A 21,998-nucleotide genomic window follows, 5' to 3' on the forward strand; every position below is an offset into this window, starting at 1 on the left:
TTTTAAAGTTGCTAAATTGGACAGCTTTGCCAACATTATAAAAGAGTAAACAATGTAGCCCTGCAGACGTAGGAGGCACGATATGGTAGACCTGTCGCAGCCGCCCCGACGCCCCATGAAGCCACCAAGCTCCGCCGTTGGCCACAGTGGTGGACTCTCCGGCCACCGTGGCACGTAAGGGTAGGACTTCCGGGTCGCGACGCCAAGGCGCATGCGGAAGTCGGTCAGTCACGAGCACTTCCTGGCACGTGATCCTGCGGACCAGTGAGAGTGCAGAATTGAGGACCCACGTGCCTCTGTTCCCCTTGGCAACCCAGGGCTTCTAAACGCCCTGCTCCGCTCAATCCTCCGGTGGCTACTCCCCTCGCCCCTGAGGGTATTCTCTTCACCACCGCCATGGTGAGTAGCGGCTGGGGGAAGGGCGGCGGGAGGGCGAGGCGGCTTTGAGGACGCCGTTCGCAGCCGCTGCCTCCTACCGGGATGAGAGGGAGGACCGAAGGCTGAGCACAGGCGCACACCCACCTTTGCCCCCATAAACAACCGCCAGCTCATTCTAACTTTGTGAACTTGGTTGAGTTCCACTTTCTGATGTGCAGTCTTTTCACCTTTAAAACCTCAAGCACCCATGAAAATTACAAATGATGAAAATTGGTTGACATTTCTTTTGTTTGGTCTTGTTCAAAAAATACCATCGGGCTGGAATGTAGTTCTATGGTCGAGTTCAGATTTAGCATAGTAAGGTAGGTTCACTTCCCAGCACTAAAAAATAAAACGGAGAAAGTACTCCATTTCCACAGATTAATAGAGATAGCATGCTAATTTAAATTAACAGTGCAGGGAACAGCATGGTACTGAAGTTGAAGTATCACAAGGAAAGGAATAAAGCTGGTTTGAGGGTGCTGCTTAAACGGGCTGCTGAAGAGCTGGGGAGGTGCCTACTTGCAAAGCCTGTTTGCCCGTGTTCAAGTCACCAGCCACTCATGTAATGCCGGATGTTCTTTGCAGCAGCAAAACACACATACATACATAAGTTATTTTTTTAATGGGCTGCTGAAATACCCCAGCAATCAGAATTCCTAATCAGCTGAGAATACAGCTGAACAAAACACACCATTCCTTAACCATTTTGAGCTTAGAACATGCTCATTTCTTTTTGATTTCCTTAAAAGATTACAAGAATGAGAAAATGGTTTCACAGAAAGCTAACTGTTCATGTTCTATCTTGTCGTTCCTTTCTGTCGCTTTGATTAACAATGGATACTTTAGAATCAGGAATAGGGTCTTCATTAGTAAATTGCAAAATACAGAAGGGTTGGTTTTGCACTTAAAATAAATATTTTAAACAATATTTGACTTGCTTTCCTGTTTGACTGTTACTCCAACTTTCTGTGGTTGATTCTGTTATTTATTTATTTATTTATTTGTTTGTTTGTTTGTTTGTTTGAACAGGTTCTCACTGTATTCCAGGCTGCCCTGGAACTCACCCTATAGTCCCAGACTGTCCATGAATTTAAGACAATCTGCCTACCTCAGCCTCCCAAGTGCTGGGATTAAAGGCATGTGCCACCCAGGCCTGGCTACCTTTATTATTTTAAAGACCAACTAGTGCCTATTTCTAAACCATATATATATTTAAGGGTGTATATGATATGGTTAAGTTACTGTAGAGAAAGATCAAAGTGGCTTAAAATGTGTAAGTGTATATCTCACTCTGATTTCAGTTAGTGAGTAGGTCAGTGCTACTCCACGAGGTAGGGACATGGTCCTTTACATCGTGCTGTTCTCCCGTCTCTGGGTCATTGATATGATCTGCATGGCTCAATCAAGTCATCCCTTCAACCAAGTTTCAGAGAAATAATATGTGAAGATACACCTCACATCTTAAGGAAGAGGCTTGGAAATTCCCCACACTTCCTTCTGTTCGTATTCATTCTGGACATCAAATGACTACACTTGACTGCAGAAGTGTCCAACTAGGCAGCTAAGAAGAATGGAACCTGATGGACATCTAGTATTCAATACAACAGGGTGTCATGAGTATTTTTATTATTAGTTTTTTTTGTCAGATTTTTAGGACTAACAAATTACTTCTCTTTTTCAGGCAGAGTTGGGCCTAAATGAACACCATCAAAATGAAGTTATTAATTACATGCGTTTTGCTCGTTCAAAGAGAGGTTTGAGACTCAAAACAGTAGATTCTTGCTTCCATGACCTCAAGGAGAGCAGGTATCAATAGGGCTATAAGGCCCAGTTTCTTAAACTGAGTTGTAACCCCACCCCCCAGAGGTCACATAACTGAGTGTAGGGGTCATAAAAAATTTGGCAACAGTAAAGGTTTCTGAAAGTTAAGTAACCAAAAGTTCCTTTATAACTAAATGCATAACAAAATGAAGGTGTTTGTGGCCATGCTGTCCTGTGTTGTATCATGAAACTTTACTACAAAGCCTTGGTTCTGAACATATAACGTGTACTTTGACTATGCTGTCACACCCCACACCACCAAGGAAAGCTGCAGGAAGCATCTCAGCTCAGAGTTAGGACTGTTGTATGTTCTTGATTACAATGATTTGACTAACCATAAAAAATTTCTGCTCTTGAGCCGGGAGTGGTGACACACGCCTTTAATCCCAGCACTCGGAAGGCAGGGGTAGGAGGATCACAATGAATTCAAGGCCACGCTGAGACTCCATAGTGAATTCCAGGTCATCCTGAGCCACAGTGAGACTCTACCTCAAAAAACCAAAATATAAAAAAAAAATTTCTGCTCTTGCCGGGTGTGGTTGCGCATGCCTTTAACCCCAACACTCAGGAGGCAGAAGTAGGAGGATCACTACAAGTTTGAGGCCACCTTGTGAATTCACATAGTGAATTCCAGGTCAGCCTGGGCTAAAGTGAGACCCCACCTCAAAAAAAAAAAAAATTTTTTTTTTGCTCTTATCAAAACTTAATGTTTAATTATAGAAAACAAAAACTTGGGCTGGAGAGATGGCTTTGCGTTTAAGGCACTTGCCTGCAATATCAAATACTCAACCAAGATTTAATTCTTTCTACAAAAATAAACAAGTGTATCCATCTCATTAGTTTACAAATTTACTTTCATTGTTAATAAACAGTAAAATTAAATGCATAGCAAAGAATTGTTTTAAGATAAATTTCTTTATAATTTATTATCAGTAAAATGTTTGACTGTATACTTACTTTATATGCCTATATACCCAGGATCATGTGAAAATTTCTCAGGCTAAAAGGAGTCTTGAGTGGAAATTGAAAAAAATAAACCTTGTTCTAAGGAAACCAAATAAGAAATTGGATCCTTTCTGTTAGTTAGGATGGGGATGTTGAGGCAGAAGCCATAACAGTAGGTTTCAAGGATTACCCTGATCAGTTGCTCACTGCAAGCAACTATACTAAGCTCCATTTATGTATGAATTTAAAAATTGTTTTGAGATAGGAGCAACGAGCCTGTTTTCAGACATGCACATTTTAGTAATTATTTGATTTTAGACAGAAATTGTGAAGGACTTGTGCATTAAATAGTCTATAAATTTAGGGTCTGGAGAGATGGCTTAGCTGTTAAGCACTTGCCTGTGAAGCCTAAGAACCCCAGTTCAAGGCTCGATTCCTCAGTACCCACATAAGCCAGATGCACACGGTGGCACATGCATCTGGAATTCATTTGCAGTGGCTGGAGGCCCTAGTGTGCTCATTCTCAATCTATCAATCTCTCAGTTTCTCTCTCTCTCTCCCCGTTCCTCCCTCCCTCCCTCTTTCTCTCTGTTGCTTTCAAATAAGTAATAATAAATGAAAATAAAACAAAATTAAAAAATACATATATTTCATAAATTAATTTTCTTGAATGAGTCATTAAAAGATTAAAGCCAGGGCTGGAGAGATGGCTTAGTGGCTAAGCGCTTGCCTGTGAAGCCTAACGACCCCGGTTCGAGGCTCGGTTCCCCAGTTCCCATGTTAGCCAGATGCACAAGGGGGCGCATGCGTCTGGAGTTCGTTTGCCATGGCTGGAAGCCCTGGCTCGCCCATTCTTTCTCTCTCCCTCTATCTGTCTTTCTCTCTGTCTGTCACTCTCAAGTAAATAAATAAATAAAATGAACAAAAGATTAAAGCCATAAGACATTGTAATTTTGAGTCTGTGCCATTCATACTGCAGAATTAGGAGAGGGAAAAACAGCAAGGAAGGGCTGAGGAAATTGCTCAGTGGTTAAAGGTGCTTGATTGCAAAGCCTGACAGCCCAGGTTTGAGTCTCAGTGCCCAGTGAAGTTTGTTTGTAGCAATAAGAAGCCTTGGGTGCCCATTTTCCCTCTCTTCCTCCCTCCCTGTCTCCTCCTCTGTTTCTCTCTGCTCACAAATAAATACATATTAAAAGAAAACAGCAAGGAAACCATGAAAAGCTTGATGAGTACTACAGAAAATTGTTAGCTGATTTGAAGAAAAAATTGATAAGTTTTCTTGGACCAATAGTGAGAAGTAATTAAAAATAAAGTAATTTTTTTTTTTTTTCGAGACATGGTCTCACTTTAACCTAAGGTGACCAGGAATTTTCTGTGTAGTCTCAGGCTAGCCTCAAACTCACAGAGATCCTACTGCCTCTGTCTCTTGAGTGCTGGGATGAAAGGCATGGATCACCACATCTGGCTACAGTTAGATTTAAGTGAAAAGGACCTCCAGGTAAACTACAGGTGTCATGGAGCCATGAACTAAGTTCAGTAAGTTCATCACCCATTGAACTAATCTGATGATCTGGTTTCTTAATTCTCAGGTGATAAAAACAACAATGTAATTAGCATATTCTATTAAAGGATATAAAAAATGTTAATGTTTTAGTAAGGGCTTTATGAAAATAAGGTTTGGGTTTTTTGTACTTATTTATTTTTATTGATAACTTCCACAGTTATAGACAATAAACCATGGTAATTCCCCCTTCCACTTTCCCCTAATCAGCTCCACTTTCCATCATAACCCTTACCCTTCTCAATCAGTATATCTTTTATTTTAACATCATCATCTTTTCCTCCTAAAATTATGGTCTTGTGTAGTAGAGTCAGGCACTGTGAGTTCATGAACATCCAGGCCATTTTGTGTCTGGAAGAGCATGTTGTAAGGAGTCCTACCCTTCTTTTGGCTTTTACATTCTTTCTGCCATTGACCCTGAGCCTTGGAAGGTATGATAGAGATATTTCAGTGCTGAGCACTTCTCAGCACTATGGTGCCTTCTGAGTCATCTTAAGGTCACTGCCATCTGAAAAGAGAAGCTTCTCTAACCAAAAGTGAGAGTACCATTAGTATATGGGTATGAACATTAAGAGAAGTACTTATTGGGTAGTTTGGTGAGCATAGTATATACATTTAGCCAGACAGCAACAGATGTTATACCCCTAGGGCTCATGACTTCTCCTGTCATAGGTTTTCAATGTCAGGCATATATTCCTTCCTGTGAAGCAGGTCCCTAGTCAATTAGAGAGCTGTTGACTTCCCCCATAACAGACATACCACTACTGGCACCCATGGCTCATTTGACCTGGCTGGCAAAACTTAAGGCTTATAGTATCCTCTGTTGTCGATCTCCATTGGTGATTTCTTTCCCACGGAGCTGCATGTAGCATAACTTTTCAGCTTTCTGTCAGCTGGTCTACATGGAGGAGGTTTTCAGTTCAGCTCCAATAGGATTTCTCAGTAACCTTGAAGCCCAAGAATGTGGAGTTCTCAGCAATAAAGTTTGGGCTTTTTAAGAGTGTCTAGATGCAAGGTTAAAGAATTATAAATTAGGGCTGGAGAGATGGCTTAGCAGTCAAGGCACTTACCTGCAAAGCCTAAGTACCCATGTTTAACTTCCCCAGGTCCTTCGTAAGCCAGAAGCACAAGGTGATGCAAGCATGCAAGGTTGCACATACACACATGGTGGCTTATGTGTCTGGAGTTTGATTACAGTGGCTAGAGACCCTGCTGGGCCAATTTTCTCTCTCATTAAAAAAAAAAAAAAAAAAAAGGTCAGCCAGGCATGGCAGTATACACCTTTAATCCCAGCACTCATCAAAGGTAGGAGCATTGTCGTGAGTTTGAGGCCACCCTGAAACTACATAGTTAAAAAAATAAATAAATAAAAGAATTATAGGGCTGGAGAGATGGCTTAGTTGTTAAGGCCTTTCCCGCCAAAGGATCCTGGTTTGATTCCCCAGAACCCACATAAGCCAGATGCACAAGGCAGCACATGCATCTGGAGTTTGTTTGCAGTAGCTGGAGGCCCTGGTGTGCCCATATTCTCTCTCTCAAATAATAAATATATAAATTTTTTTTTAAAAAAAGATTTATAAATTAGTGGGCATGGTGACACATGCCTTCAATCCTAACATTTGGGAAGCAGGGAGTAGGAGGATTGCTGTGGATTTAAAGCCAGCCTGAGACTACAGAGTAAGTTCCAGGTTAGCTTGTGCTAGAGTAAGACCCTACCTCAAAAATTTTTTAATTATAAATTAGATACTATTAACTTGAACATAATTCAAGCTGCTTCTTGCTTGATTTTGTCTATTTGAAAAGGAGGAAGGCAGGCTGGGGCATTTGCTCTCTGAGAATCAGGGACTTGGAGGAGGGAAACAGGAAGAAGAGAGGACTATGTTACTGTGACAGTGTCATTGAGAGAAGGAGACATGCACAGGACCTTCGTCAGGGACTCAGATGTTGGGCATGTGGCTGAAATTTTTGGGTTACTCAACCCCAGTGGGACTATAAGCAAGTCTTCTCTACCCTTCAAATTTCATGTACAATTAGATGATTGAAGAAATGGCTCCAAAATTTCCTTCTAACCCAGTGTCTCTAATGAGAGTAGGTTTTTAATTATGTGTTGATTAAGATGTTCATTTTCATGGTGTAATTGTGGCTTATGATAAGTTAAATGTTTTTCTTTTGGGTCTCAAGACTGCTTTGAAGTTTTAGTGGAGAATGAAAATTTTTAATTTTTTTTTTATTTATTTATTTGAGACAGAGAGAGAATGCCAGGGCTTCTAGCCATTGCAAATGAACTCCAGACTCCAGACACATGCACCACTCTGTACATCTTGCTTACCTAGATACTGGGGAGTCAAATCTTGGTCCTTAGGCTTCTCAGGCATCTAAACCAGTAAGCCATTTCTCCAGCCTGAAAATGATGTTTAAAAAAAAAAATTGGGATCTACAGAGATGGTTTAGTGGTTAAGGCATTTGCCTGCAAAGCCTAAGCACATGGTGGCACATGTGTCTGGAGCTTGTTTGCAGTGGCTGGAGGCCCTGGCATGCTCATAGCTGTGCCCATTCTTTCTCTTTCTCAAATAAATAAATAGTTTGTTTTTTAAGAGAAAAAAGTACATTAAAAAAAAAAAAAAAAGCTGGGCTGGAGAGATGGCTCATTGGTTAAAGAAACCTTCTTGCAAAGCCCACTGGCCCAGATTCATTCCCCATTACCCACATAAAGCCAGATGGACAAAGTAGCACATGCATCTGGAATTTATTTGCAGTGGTAAGAAGCCCATATTCATTCATTCATTCTCTCTTTCCCTACAAATAAATAAATATTTAAAAATTTTAATAATGAAAAGTTAAAAGAATAGATGAAGGTTTGGAGGATGTTTCTCAACATGTACTTGAGTTTAAAAATGAACACATTTAAAGAATTACCCACAATTTCATCATTTTAATAAATGTAAAATTTTGAGTTTAAATTATTTTCTATATGCCTTATTAATAAAGAACATAGTTTCCAGAGAGATTTTTTACCTGCAGTCCTTTAATCCCTTAGCTGTTATGATGTAGGGTTTTTGACTTTGCTGCATTCTGTAAGTTGCTCTTGCATTTGGGATTATGGTGTCTTCCAGGTTGGTGGAGGAGACCTTTACTATGGATGAGGTCTTGGAAGTCCTGGATGGGCTACAGGCAGTGGTGCACAGTGAGGTGGAGTCTGAGCTCATCAACACAGCTTATACCAATGTGCTGCTTCTGCGGCAGCTGTTCTCACAAGCTGAAAAGTGGTACCTAAAGCTACAGACAGATATCTCGGAACTTGAAAACAGGTAACATGATTTGTACCTTCAGTGGAGACAGTAGAGATAAAAGTATGTTCTTCAAAGGTGAGAGCATTACTGACTTTGCTGCTGCTTTCCTTGAGGCTAGAGTGTTAAACAACATAGGAAGGGTGGCAACAAGACACAGTCACTGAGAATCCCTTGGGTAGTACTCAACATCCTCTTTAAAATGCTCTCTTTTCCCTGTTCCTAGGTACTACAAAGACCTTGAACTGTCTGAAATTGCTTTTGCCTATATCATGAATTATTCCATATAGAATCTCTGTTGGCTTGGTTAGTATTAGGTAGTCTTCATAGATAAATCAGCTAAGAAGTAAAGATATGAAACAGTCAAAAAATGATTGAAGTATAATTGCTGTTCATTTAGACTAAGAGCATTACAAGTTTATTATAATTGCACTTGAAGTCATACACATCTTTATTTTTTTATTTTTATTTTTTATGAGAGAGAGAATTGGTGTTCCAGGGCCTCCAACCACTGCAATCAAACTCTAGTTACATGTACCACCTTGTGCACTTGCACAACCTCACACATGTGTTGCCTTGTGTGTTGGCTTATATGGGATCTGGGGTGTTGAACATGGGTCCTTACACTTCACAGGCAAGCACCTTAACCACTAAGCAATCTCTCCAGCCCAATACACATCTTTAAAATAGGAAATATAAAATGGCTTATAAGCTTACTATCTAATAGCTTGTTAATTCCAAAAACTGTAGTAAAATAAGTAAGTTGAAGCTCATTCTAAGAAAAGGCATGCCAGAAGTCATGGAAGACTGATAGCCAAACCCTGAGAACTACTCTCCAAGCAGAATCATATCATACTGGCTCATGTGGAGAATAATGCACAGTGCTAAGGCCAGTTCCCTGGGCAGGGAAGGAAAGTCATTTGGCTTCAGTAACTGTCAGTTTCTCACCAGGTGACTGGTAAAAAAAATGCTGAATATTGATGTTTGAAGAAGATAGAAGAGTGATCTGTGATGGCATAGCCTGCCCATTTGTTTTGGTGGATCATGTGTGGGGGCTCACTCACACTGTCTGCCTCCTGGGAATGTGCAGTACTCTTCAGTATATACAGTAGACTAATTCCATACCCAAGGCTGTTCTATTTTTAAAAATCAAATGAATATTATATAATAGATCAATGTCATAGCACCTCAAAAATAAAGAGAAATACAAATTTTGTTCATATATCTATTGACATTGCAGTTTATTTCTAACTGCATATATTGTATACCCACTATGTACAAAACACCAAGTGCTGTGGATAGTTCAAATTTTTGTCCATGTGCTTAAGATTCTCAACCATTTGTACTAACATTTTTGATGATATGAAGTTTTTTGGGTTTTTTTTTTTTCTAATTTTATGCTTTTCTCCCTAGCATGTGATAGGTTGATATTGGTAATTTTTATTCTTCTTTTATGTTACACAAATATATTGTTAATGATGACTCTTTTATTTTTGCTTTTAACCTCAAGAGAACTATTAGAACAAGTTGCAGAATTTGAAAAAGCAGAATTTACATCTTCAAATAAAAAGGTAATTTATGGAAGGGAGTGGTTTCAAGGTATGGTCTTCTCTGTCTAGCCCAGGCTGACCTGAAATTCAATATGTAGTCTCAGGGTAGCTTCACAGTCACAACAATCCTCCTACCCCTGTCTCCCAAGTGTTAGGATTAAAGGCATGCACCACCACACCTGGCTGAACAGGTAATTTTTAGTCATTCTAAGTCCATCTCTTTGTGTGGTTGGGGAGACTGCATGTGTTTTGAAATCAGAGGACAACCTCAGGTTGTCAGTCCTTACCTTCTGCCTTTTTTGAGACAGGATCTCCCTTATTGTTTGCCACTGATCCACAGCCTTCAGGATTCTCCTAATTCCACTTCCACACTTTACATGAATTCTTGGGATCCAAAACACATCATTAGGCTTGGACAGCAAGTGCTTTTGACCACTGAGCCATGTTCCCAGCCCCTAAGTCTGTTCTTAAATAACCAGTATCTAAAATTCTCAAAGCATAACATATAAAGGTCAAAGTGAGAACTTTCAAAAAAAATTTCAAATTCAAAGAGGAACTTAAATTCCCACTCAGAAACAAAAGATGAAAAGTTTTGAAAGTAACTGAAAAACTGTTTTTGTATGTTATGGTCTCCCACTCTCTCCCCACAACACACATACAGTCCCTGCAGTCTAGTCTGAATCCCAGCTCCTTGTTTGCCGTGGACAAGTTACTCAAGATGACAGGTGGAAACAGTACTAGTAATTAGCTGGTTGTCTTTCTAAATATTCTCATTATGTACAGGGCCTACCTACCATTCGGTTTTATAAACATACCATAAATATTCTGTTTTCAGAGAGTTGAACATTGTACAGATGAATTCATGTACAGACCCATAGGAAATATTTTCTAGTAATTCTTTAAGAGATTTATTTCTGGATAAGAAGTTTCTGGGTGATAAGGCAAGGATTCCTCCTCCTCCTCCCTCTCCCCCTCCCCTCCCCATTATTATTATTATTATTATTATTATTATTATTTTGTTTTTTGAGGTAGGATCTCACTCTGGCCCAGGCTGACTTGGAATTAACTATGTATTCTCAGGGTGGCCTCGAACTCACGGTAATCCTCCTACGTCTGCCTCCCGAGTGCTGGGATTAAAGGCATGCGCCACCACACCCAGCTTTTATCTTTTGATATATATTACTAAATTACTTGAATAGTTATGCCAAATTACTGTCCATCTATAAATCTTTGCCAATTGTAATTTGTTATTTTATGAATTTTATGCAGAATTCAGTTCCCATAGATGAAAGTTCCAGTCCTAGATGCTAGAGTTCTGGCCTGAGCTCCATCCCTCCCTCCTTTCCTTTCTATTTGTATTTCTAAAAAGGCACAGGGAGTTTTATCTCTGTATTGGAATCCACAGGGCACATCTTAAGCACTTGGACATAACAGAATGAACCCAGCAAGAATGGCTATACTTGTGGAACTGATGTCCCAGTGGATATGTTTATATATGATGTCTTCCACTTAGAAAGTACAAGTGCTTGATGATGATTCATGCTTTACTATGTGGGGATTTCAGTTTGGTTTCTTCATTTTGTTACAGCCTCTCATAGATATCACAAAGCCAAAACTTGTTCCCATTAATGAAGGTGGAACAACAGAACTCCTAAACAAGGTAATGTCATCATTTTAGAAATGGAAAACCTTGAATTCTGCTCCCCTTATTGCCTGAACAACTCTGGAGTAGAGGAAGAAGAAAGGGAGGCTGGGTTACTCTTTTTTTCCACTGAGTATAATCAGTCCATCACAGAGTTTTACTGAATGGTGCCCAGTGGCCATAAGAGGACATGCTAACCTTCAAGAGCACATGAAATGGCTCCTTATCTTCTCATGGTAAAGTAAAGAACATGGGATTTTTGGATTGTTTTTAGTGACCATTTTATTTGAGAGAGGAGGCAGACAGAGAGTAAGTATGGGTATGCCAGGGCCTCCAACCACTGCAGTGAACTCCAGACACACTTTGTGCATCTGGCTTTATGTGGGTACTGGGGAATTGAACCTGGGCCATCAGGCTTTCAGGCTTTTCAAGCAAGTATCTTTAACCACTGAGCCATTTCTCCAGCCCCTTTAGGTTTTTTTGTTTTGTTTTTGTTTTTCAAGGTAGGGTCTCACTCTAGCTCAAGATGACCTGGAATTCACTAGGTAGTCTCAAGGTGGCCTCGAACTCACAGTGATTCTCCTACCTCTGCCTCTTGAGTGCTGGGATTAAAGGCATGTTGCCACCATGCCTGGCCCCTATGTGACTGCTATATTTTCTTTCAGCACTATCCTAGGTAATAGTAGAGAAAAAAGGCAGTTTAATACCTAATTCCCTCTCAAAAATGTTATACTTTCATTAGAAAGTGAAAACTAAGCAGAGATAGAAGAGTGCTCCAGGGTGCTTGGGTGTCACAGGTAGTAGAAAAAGATAGTTCTGTGTACATGAAAGTGACTTGAGAAGAGGTTCTTGGGTGATGTGCTTAACTGGGTTTTGAAGATGAAGTTATCAGAGGGAAGAAAGGTAGTCCTATTGGACAGGGGTCACTGGTTAGAGTTAGGCAGAAGTCTGGCATGTCTTGGAACAGTGCAGTGCCCCCTGACTAGATCAATGTGTATGTCAGTGTATAGTGAGAAATAAGACTGGCCTGGAAGGTGGTTCTCATTTCCAGGCTGCTCAAGAGCAAAGGCATTCAGCTTCAGCTCTGTTAGGGCTATTTAAGGGCTTGAACACAGGGAGCAAAGTGAGAAAGGTGGTGTTTTCACAGTAAGTAGCAACAGTGTGGCTCAGAACAGGCCCAGTAGCTAGAGGATAAGAGAGCTAGGTGAGTGATGGCAGAGGAGACTTTGGAAAATGACTAAAATAGAGGGCAAGAGGGAAAAAGGTATGTCTGAGAAAAGCAACTATAAAAGTCTTAGAGCCACAGTGATTCAAAGATAGGGGCTTGTAGGCTACATGAAACTGGGATTTTATCTCTAACCAGGCCATACAGATGTTTTGAGCTATTGCATAATTTCAGTTATATTAAAGTTTTTAGTGAAACAAACAGTAATCATTTCAAGTGCTAAACATTTTGGTGAGAATAATAAAATCTGAATTTACTCACAAAGGAAATTTTAAGACTTCAAGAAGAGAATGAGAAATTGAAGTCAAGGCTGAAGATAATTGAAATACAGGTAACTGAAATCATTGAATGGTGGTTACTGAAGGTTACCTAGAGATTGAATACTGAGCACATTATGTTTGCATTGATTATAGGCTACAAATGCTCTGGATGAAAAGTCAAAACTAGAAAGAGCACTTCAAGATTTACAGATTGATCAAGGAAGTCAACAGGTAAACAGAGTTTTAGCCATGTTTTCAACATCTTCTAAATAGAATAAAGTTAGAAATTTAAACTTAAGTCATAGTCACTATTGGTTGTAATTATTCTTCCTCACCACTCTCCCAGCTAAATGTCACTGGTATTCTACATCAGAACATCCTGCCCATGAAATGCCAAGTGAGAGCTAGTGTCCTGCCCTCTGTCTATCCTCTAGAGCAGATTTACAGATCATATACTTAGCATGCATCTGAGAATTTAGTGCATGCAGGATATTTTGTAATTTATTGTTTTTAAGCTTTTACCCCTTTCCCTTGAAAACCACGTGGCAATGGGGAGGGGGAGGAAATGAAGAAATGGTTTTGGTTAATTGAATTTACTGAACTTAAGTTTTTCTTGGATGAAGTAACATAGTGGGAGGAATTCACTGGTTCTGTATCCAGTCCATAGTGGAATGGAGTGAAATCCAGGATGGTAGTTGTGCAGGCCTGTCTGAGAGTAATGACTGAAGGTTGCTCCATCTGCTGGAAGCCACTGAGTATACTGTTGCATCTCCTGTGGCCTTCCCACACCATGTGATGCTATACTGTGTTTTCCTGTGAGTGAGAACTTTTGGGTGAATTTTCAGTACAACAATGACTTTTCTGGTGGTTATGCTATGTAGTGGTAAATGCCTGCTAAACAGATCCCAAACCTACCTTAGTAGATTTGCTGTTTTCATTTCTACCGTTTTTTTGGTTTTTGTTTTTTTCTTCTTGGGGCCTGGGGATTGTATCCAGGGCCTTGTGCAGTCAAGTACTCTGCTGCTAAACTACATTTCAAGAATGCATGTGGTGGTGGTGGTGGTGGTTTTTGAAGTAGCATCTCACTCTAGCCCAGGCTGACCTAGAATTCAGTGTGTAATCCAGGCTGGCCTCAAACTCATGGCATCTCTACTTCAGCCTCCCAGGAGCAGAGATTAAAGGCATGTGCCACCACTCCTGGCTTCATTAGATTTTTATTGAACTCTTTGAAAAATTCCAAGCACTTGCAAAGGTACAAGTAAGGTGATGAACCTCTGTGTACCTACCCTCCAGCTTTAACAGTTAGTGGACATGGCTAGTCTGGTTCCATTTCTACTTTTACTTTCTTCTTTTCTTTCTCATGTCTTCTTGAAATAAATTTAAGACAATATATCATCCATATATATTTTTTTAGACAAGATAACTTTTTTATCTTTTTTTTCTTCCAAATTTTTATTAACAATTCTAAAAAAATACCCCATGGTAATATCCTCCCTCCCCCAAGAGATTCTTTTTTTTTTTTTTTTTGAGAGCGACAGACACAGAGAGAAAGACAGATAGAGGGAGAGAGAGAGAATGGGCGCACCAGGGGTTCCAGCCTCTGCAAACGAACTCCAGACGCGTGCGCCCCCTTGTGCATCTGGCTAACGTGGGACCTGGGGAACTGAGCCTTGAACTAGGGTCCTTAGGCTTCACAGGCAAGCACTTAACTGCTAAGCCATCTCTCCAACCCATCTTTTTTTTTTTTTTTTTTTTTTTTTGGTTTTTTAAGGTAGGGTTTCACTCTAGTTCAGGCTCTCCTGGAATTCATTATGTAGTCTCAGGGTGTCCTCGAATCCTCGGTGATCCTCCTGAGTGCTGGAATTAAAGGTGTGCGCCACCGCACCCGGCTGGGAGAATATTTTTATACAGCTAAAAAACATACATATAATTTCTAAGCATTATATATAAAGGAATATTGAATTGTAAAACAATTGAATGTTCCAGAACAGCTTTATAACTACTCAAAACTAAAACGCGAGCATTTTTGGATAATGAATTTGTTTAAAAGCCATTTAGGGGCCTAGAGGGATGGCTTAGCTGTTAAGGCATTTGCCTACAAAGTCAAAGGACCCAGGTTTGATTCCTCAGGACCCACATTAGCCAGATGCACAAGATGACACATGTGTCTGGAGTTTGTTTGCAGTGGATGGAGGCCTTGGCATGCCCATTCATTCTCTCTTTCTCTCTCTTTCCCTCTCTCCCTCTCTTCCTCCCTCCCCCTTCTTTCTCTCTGTCAAGTAAATAAATAAAAATAAAATATTTTTTAAAAAGACATTTAGCCAGGTATGGTGGTGCATGCCTTTAATCCCAGAACTCTGGAAGCAGAGGTAGGAGGACTGCTGTGAGTTCGAGGCCACCCTGAGACTACATAGTGAATTCCAGGTCAGCCTGGGCTAGAGTGAGACCCTGCCTTGAACATTCCCCCCCCCCAAAAAAAAAAGTCATTTAGGTGTTAGAGAGATGACTCTGCAGTTAAAGATTCTTGCTTGCAAAGCCTGAGGACCTGGGTTCAGTTTCCCAGTATCTGTGTAAAGCCAGATGCAGAAAGTGGCACATGCTTCTGGTGTTGGTTTGCAATGGCCAGAGCCCATGGCATACCCATTCTCTCTTCCCTCCACCCTCTCTCCTTGAAAGTAAATAAATACTTTTCTAAATTTTGGGGCTTATATGTTTTGACATACCTTTACTAGCTGCAATGAAATAAAATCTTTTTAAAGACTAACTATAAAAATGAACAAGGATTGTTTGTTTCACATTGTTGAAAACACTATTTCTTCTACATATTTAGCAAGTATAGAATTCCTGTCATGGCTGCACAAATCTTTTTCTATCATAAGTTTTATCCATTCAAAACCAAGATCCAGATGGAGGATTTATGCAGTTGATAAATATGCAAAAGTATATACTGGTCACTTAAAAAAAATTGGGGGGGCTGGAGAGATGGCTTAGCTATTAAGGGTCTTGGCTGGAACACCAAAGAACCCAGGGTCAATTCCTCAGGACCCATGTAAACCAGATGCACTAGGTAGCACATGTGTCTAGAGTTCATCTGCTGTGGCTGGAGGCCCTGATGTTCCATTCTTTCTGTGTCTCTGTCTCTTTCTCCCTCTGTCACATAAATAAATCAATAATTAAAATAATAACTAAATCTTTTGAATTTGGAAATCCTTATGGTTGGTAATTAGCAATGATGCTCTCAATACTTTCTTGAATGTTGATTAAAATATATCAGCTAAATTTTTATATAAACATTAGTCTCACCTATAGCATGTGGTCTTTTGAGACAAGGTCTCACACTGTTGCCTAGCTTGGCTTAGACCAAGTATGTAGCCCAGGCTCATTCACCTTTTATATAATTTTGAAAAATGTGAAGTATTCACTAGGATTTTTTAAAATTTTTATTAATTTGAGAGAAAGAGGCAGATAAAGAGAGAATGGGCATACCAGGGCCTTTAGCTATGACACATGTGGCACCTTGTGCATCTGGCTTATGTAGGTCCTGGAGAACTGAACCTGGGTCCTTTGGCTTTGCAGGCAAGCACCTTAACCAGTAAGCCATCTCTCTAACCTAGGATTTTTTTTTTTTAATCTATTTTTTCAAAGTGACTTTCCAAGCCAGGCATGGTGGTGCATGTCTTTAATCCCAGCACTTGGGAGGCCGAAGTAAGAGGATTGCTGTGAGTTCAAGGCCATCTTGGCACGACAGGGTGAGTCCCAGGTCAGCCTGGGCTATAGTGAGACCCTACCTCGAAGTGGGGGGAAAAAAGGTTTTCCATCCCAACTCACACAGCTTTGTTAAATTAAGATCTCACTTCTCTTGGACTAAAATTTTAGCAGTTAAAAAAAATCCTATTTAATATATTTGGAATACTGTCTGCTATGTACACAATGGGGCAAAGGCTGGATGGGACCTGTGGGTAATCCAGCAGAGGCTGGAGGCTGTGCTAGCCCAGGCTGGTGAGGAAGGTTTCGTACCCATATAACACAGAGTATCATTTTATATCAATATGAAATTATGCTCATGTGTTTATTTTTTCACAGGATTTTATAAAGGCCCATAACTTAAATGTCTTGGAAAATACAGTTGAAGCTTTAAAGAGCGAATTTCAGAAGACACTTAATGACAAGACAGAAAGCCAGAAGTCCTTGGAGGAGAACCTAGCAGCAGCCAAACATGATCTCCTCAGGGTTCAGGAGCAGCTGAGCATGGCTGAAAAGGTCAGAAGACTACAGAAGAGATTCATCTGTTCATGTCTGATTAGCTGGTGCATATAGTACACAGGAGCAATTGTGACTAAGATAAATACTGGGCAGCTGCAGGTTCAGATTATTTTTCCTCCTAGCTTTAGACAACATATGTTCTGAAGAGCTGCCATCTCTGTGATGGTATGCACCCTGCTCTCCTCTATGCACTGCTCTGTCCTGCACCCCCTGCATTGCTCCCTCTTGCTTCCTTCTATAGGCTGGCAGAGGACTAGGTGGATTTTTTTTTTAATTTAAAAAAAAAAAGAGCTGGAGGTATATGGCTTAGCAGTTAAAGGCATTTGCCTGCAAAGCCAAAGGACCCAAGTTCTATTCCCCAGGACCCACACTAGCCAGTTGCACAAGGGGGCACACGTTCACTTGCAGTGGCTAGAGGCCCAGGTGTACCCATTCTCTCTCTCCTTCCCTCTCTCTCTCTCTCTCCCCCCCTCTTTCTCTATCAAATAAATAAATAAAAATATTTTTTAAAAATAAAATAAAAAAGACTTGAGACCTTTGTCTTAGTTGATGTTTAATATGTAGCAAGCTCAGTTCCACACTTTAGGGGTCAGATGTTTAAGAATATGGGTGCTGGGAATGGAATGCAGGGCCTTGTATGTGTTAGGCAAATGCTGTACCAACATCCCAGCCCTGAGATCTAAAACCCCATACTGATCCTACTTTGGGACTTTTAATCCCAGCACTTGGGAAGCAGAAGCAGAGGTAGGAGGATCACTGTGAGTTCAAGGCTACCCTGAGACTACACAGTGAATTCCAGGTTAGCCTGGGCTCAAGAGAAACCTTACCTCATAAAACGTAAAAAAAATATTATATAAATATATATATATATATATATATATATATATATATATATATATATATATATATATATATATAAATACTGGTGGTACTATGAGATTTGAAAAAATGTTGTGCATATTTTACATGAAAGTTATTTCATATTTTACGTAGATTCTTATGTCTACAGCATAGTGTGATTAAGTTACTTGCTAACATAGTGTTTAAGAAATAGTGCTGTTTTATTGGCTTCTTGTTTGAAATGTTTTTAAAGTTCAGATGGTGCTAATTTTATAGAAATTGGAAAATATGCAAAAAATTTAGGTAAAAATGTGCATTTTCCTCACATTTATTGTTCTTTCTTTAATATTTCTTACTGACAAAGTGACATTTTTCACAAAACAGGAGTTAGAGAAGAAGTTTCAACAAACAGCAGCATATCGAAACATGAAAGAGATTCTCACCAAGAAGAATGACCAAATCAAAGACCTGCGGAAGAGACTGGCAAAGTAAGCCTACTGATCCTGCCTTGGGTTCTCCCCCCGGGTTGAGGCTGCTTGCTGTTACTCATGGGCCAGACACGGGCTGCCCATCATTTAGCCCAGGGGCCCCACAAGAAGGAAGCAGAAGTGTCAGCGGGGCCCAGGTCTGCATTTAGGTTCAGCCAGACCTTCCTTCCACCACACCACACTTGGCTGCTCTTGGCAGTGGATCTACTTTTTTTTTTTTTTTTTTTTTTTTGAGGTAGAGTCTCACTCTGGTCCAGGCTGACCTGGAATTCACCATGGAGTCTCAGGGTGGCCTTGAACTCACGGGCGATCCTCCTACCTCTGCCTCCCGAGTGCTGGGATTAAAGGCGTGCGCCTCCACACCCGGCTGGCAGTGGATCTACTTAACAGGATATGGCAAAGAAGCAGTAGCTAGCAAGGCAACACAGGGCATTTTTGCTCTGTGGTGTCCTTCTGGTCCTGATGTCATGTGCCGGTTAGTGTCATTTTTGTTATCAGTGGTCTTACCTAGAAATCCTGCTGACATTGTATCTGTATCAGAGTTCTGGAGAAGACAACCAGAAGATGAATTAAGATCAGGATTACCCTGAAGAAGGAAATTTGTTAACCCTTAATTCATAGCCACATCAGTTGTTCTGTTGATCCGAGGATTGACATAATTATACTAAGCTATCATTTGGTTGTAAATGTCAGGTACAAACCTGAAGTCTGATAGTATCTTAGATGATCTGATACAGAAATCCCTCAAGTTACCATCAACATTAGCCTTGAGTTTGACTTCTCCCATAGCAAGGATGCTGTAAGTGTGCAACAGAACATTCCTGGCTAGTCATTGGCGGTGTTTCCCATAATGACTCATCACAGAAGAAACAATAAAAAGGACCATGACATTATGCTCTTAATTTTTATCACCAGATATGAATCTGAAGACTAAAGATAAGATTTCACCTGGAACATGAACATATAAGCTGTCCCCACCTCAGGCATGTATCTTGAAGCATTTTTGTCATATTCTTTCCTTATTTTCTCATTTAAACTTTGATTTTAATGTTTAGGACTAGTGTTCCTATTTTCAGTTCTCTAATTGAAAAGAGAAAAAAAAAACATGATTTATTTTGATATCCCAAATACTTATCTGCAGAGTGCTTCAGAGTCTCAGTGAAAATCCATGAAATTTCTTCATAATAGAAAAGAGTATTTAAAATGGGAAGAATAGTTACCCTTTTTTAGTATTAAGAAGGGTGAATCTTTAATATTAGAGGAAAATCCAGCAACATCTATACTTGTATATCCATTCCTCAAGTGTAAAACTAAATAATAGAGTTATTAATAGTAGTTATTATAAATAAACTTTGCTTTTATTTTTAATAATGAAATGTTCATTTACTCTATCTGATAATCAGAAATGAATAAATTGGAAATGTGGTTACTGTCAGCTTTAGTCAGCATTTTTACTAATTATAAGGGAAAGTAGTCACAGTGAACTGGGGACTATTAACCCTGGGTGTATTGTGAGTGCAGCTTATCAGAACATATGCAGACATATTTTGCAGACTGACTGGACTCAGAGCACATGTAATCTTTATACTTGTTTTCAGAATATCCACTAACTTAGATGTCAAATAAAACTCATTTTAGAAATTTTGACTCAAAATAAATTCAGTGATCAGACATCATTTGGACTTTGGATTGAGGTTTCTGTGTGTGTATCTGAAGCAATGGCATTCTCAAAAGAATTTAACATTTTTATTGGTATGTTTTTCCTCAGGTGATCTTATATATAAAATATTAAAAATAAAGCATTATACCTGTAATGTTTGGTGTTATGAACTCTATGGGAATAAATGAAATAAAGCTTACAAGGCAGTTAAATTTCAGGAGAAAAGCATTCACTTTTCATATGTTAACATGTAGCAAACTTTTCTACTTTCAAAAGCATGTTTGTCAAATCTGCATGAACAATATAAAAGAAGCCCTTTTGCTTCCACACATGTAGCTCTTATTCCCAGAGAAGAATTTACTGATCAAAGCTTAAGTCTCCTTGTTACTTTCATTCAGGTTTTTAATATTAGCTTTGAATGTATTTTTTTGGAGGCTTATGTTAAAACATTGAAGGAACAAGTGACACAGGGTAAGATAATTTCTCCCCAAATAAGCAGGAAGGCAGTCTTAGGAGAATAAATAAATCAGAAAGAGGCAAGAAAGAGAGTCTAGTAACAAAAGCCAGCATTTAGTATACATTTTCCTCATCTCTTGCTCCTTTGGATCACTAATCAGTTTCTGTCTTTCAGAGCTTTCACTGAGGACTATATCTCACCTTATGTTTTCTTAGTTCACCATGATGCCCTCTCCAAAAGTCCATTCTATTGAGGCCCAGTATTTTCTATGTAAGTCAGAAACAAAGCTAACTAAATGGAGAATGTATCCTTTATTGCCCCCACACCTTTCTCAGCTTAATGCCTAGACGGAAAGATGTATTGTCACTGATTTATTTTTTTTTTATAAATTTTTTTTTTTTTTTTATTTATTTGAGAGCGACAGAGAGAAAGAGGCAGAGACCGAGAGAATGGGCATGGCAGGGCCTCCAGCCACTGCAAACGAACTCCAGACGCGTTCGCCCCCTTATGCATCTGGCTAACGTGGGTCCTGAGGAATTGAGCCTCAAACCAGGGTCCTTAGGCTTCACAGGCAAGCGCTTAACTGCTAAGCCATCTCTCCAGCCTGTCACTGATTTGTTTTTAAATTCATAGTCTTCGGCAAAATGCAGTTTTGCATTTTTATTTCACTTAGTAGTTTCCCAACTTTAAGACTTGTTTAACTGAGGGAAGCCTCTTTAGTGTATATAGTTTGGCTGTCTAGGAATACTGGTCAGGCTTGAGTGAACTGTTAATGTGCTGAACTGTGTGAACGCTGTGAGCTGGTGGCCACCATAGTTCAGCTTTATGCTGGGATGCAGCTCTTTGGGACAGTGCTTACCAAGTGTGCACAAGACCCTAAGTTCAATCCTTGGTACAAGAAGAAAAAAAAGTAAAGAGGCCAAACTCATGTGGTATTTAAGAAAATGAAAGAGGTATTATTACACCAGGATTTGAGTAAGGCACTTGACAAAGACCTCACAGTAGCCTTGTTGAAAAAGGCCTTGGTGGAGCTCCCTAACATACAGACACTTCCTGTAAGGATCTTGGTTCAGGTAGTGATTTGGGGAGTGATTCATGTGGGAGATAGAGATTGAGACCACTGTGGGCAACCAAGACTCCATTCTGTTGGGGTACCTGAAGCACTATAGAGAAACACCTTTGAATCCTTTCACTAAGTGGGGACAAAGCTGAGGTCATTACTTACCATTTTGCATACCTTTCTGTTGAAGGTTAAATCTGAGGTGTTAATTCCTTGCCAAGTCCATCCCACTTCGTATGAGGACCAAGTTCTGTCTTATAGTCACAGTTTGGAAGCCACATCTGGGAACTATTGACAGGTAGACCTAAGAGTAGATGAAGAGTGACTGCTAATGGCTACTAGGTTTCTTTTGAGTTGATGAAGTGTTTAGAAATTAGCTAGTGGTGATGGTTATATAACTTTGTGAATATACTAAACCAAATAGGGTAGATTTCATATGTGAATTATATCTCAAATAAAACTTCTGGAGGCATATATAGGTGTTATGTTTTTAATATTTTTATTTATTTGCAAGCAGAG

General features: G+C 39.8%; 1 protein-coding gene across 1 annotated transcript; it reads left to right on the forward strand.

Moving 5' to 3' along the window:
• Positions 1-270: 270 nt before the first annotated feature.
• Lztfl1 (leucine zipper transcription factor like 1) lies at positions 271-19,978 on the forward strand. Its single transcript, XM_045137046.1, has 10 exons — positions 271-399; positions 2,102-2,226; positions 7,861-8,055; positions 9,545-9,605; positions 11,173-11,244; positions 12,717-12,782; positions 12,865-12,942; positions 16,795-16,971; positions 18,199-18,302; positions 19,218-19,978. Exons 1-10 carry the CDS (start codon positions 397-399, stop codon positions 19,234-19,236), a joined length of 900 nt encoding a protein of 299 aa, XP_044992981.1. The 5' UTR covers positions 271-396; the 3' UTR covers positions 19,237-19,978.
• Positions 19,979-21,998: the final 2,020 nt, after the last annotated feature.

Source organism: Jaculus jaculus, chromosome 17 (genome assembly GCF_020740685.1).
Source record: "Jaculus jaculus isolate mJacJac1 chromosome 17, mJacJac1.mat.Y.cur, whole genome shotgun sequence".
Lineage (NCBI taxonomy): Eukaryota > Metazoa > Chordata > Mammalia > Rodentia > Dipodidae > Jaculus > Jaculus jaculus.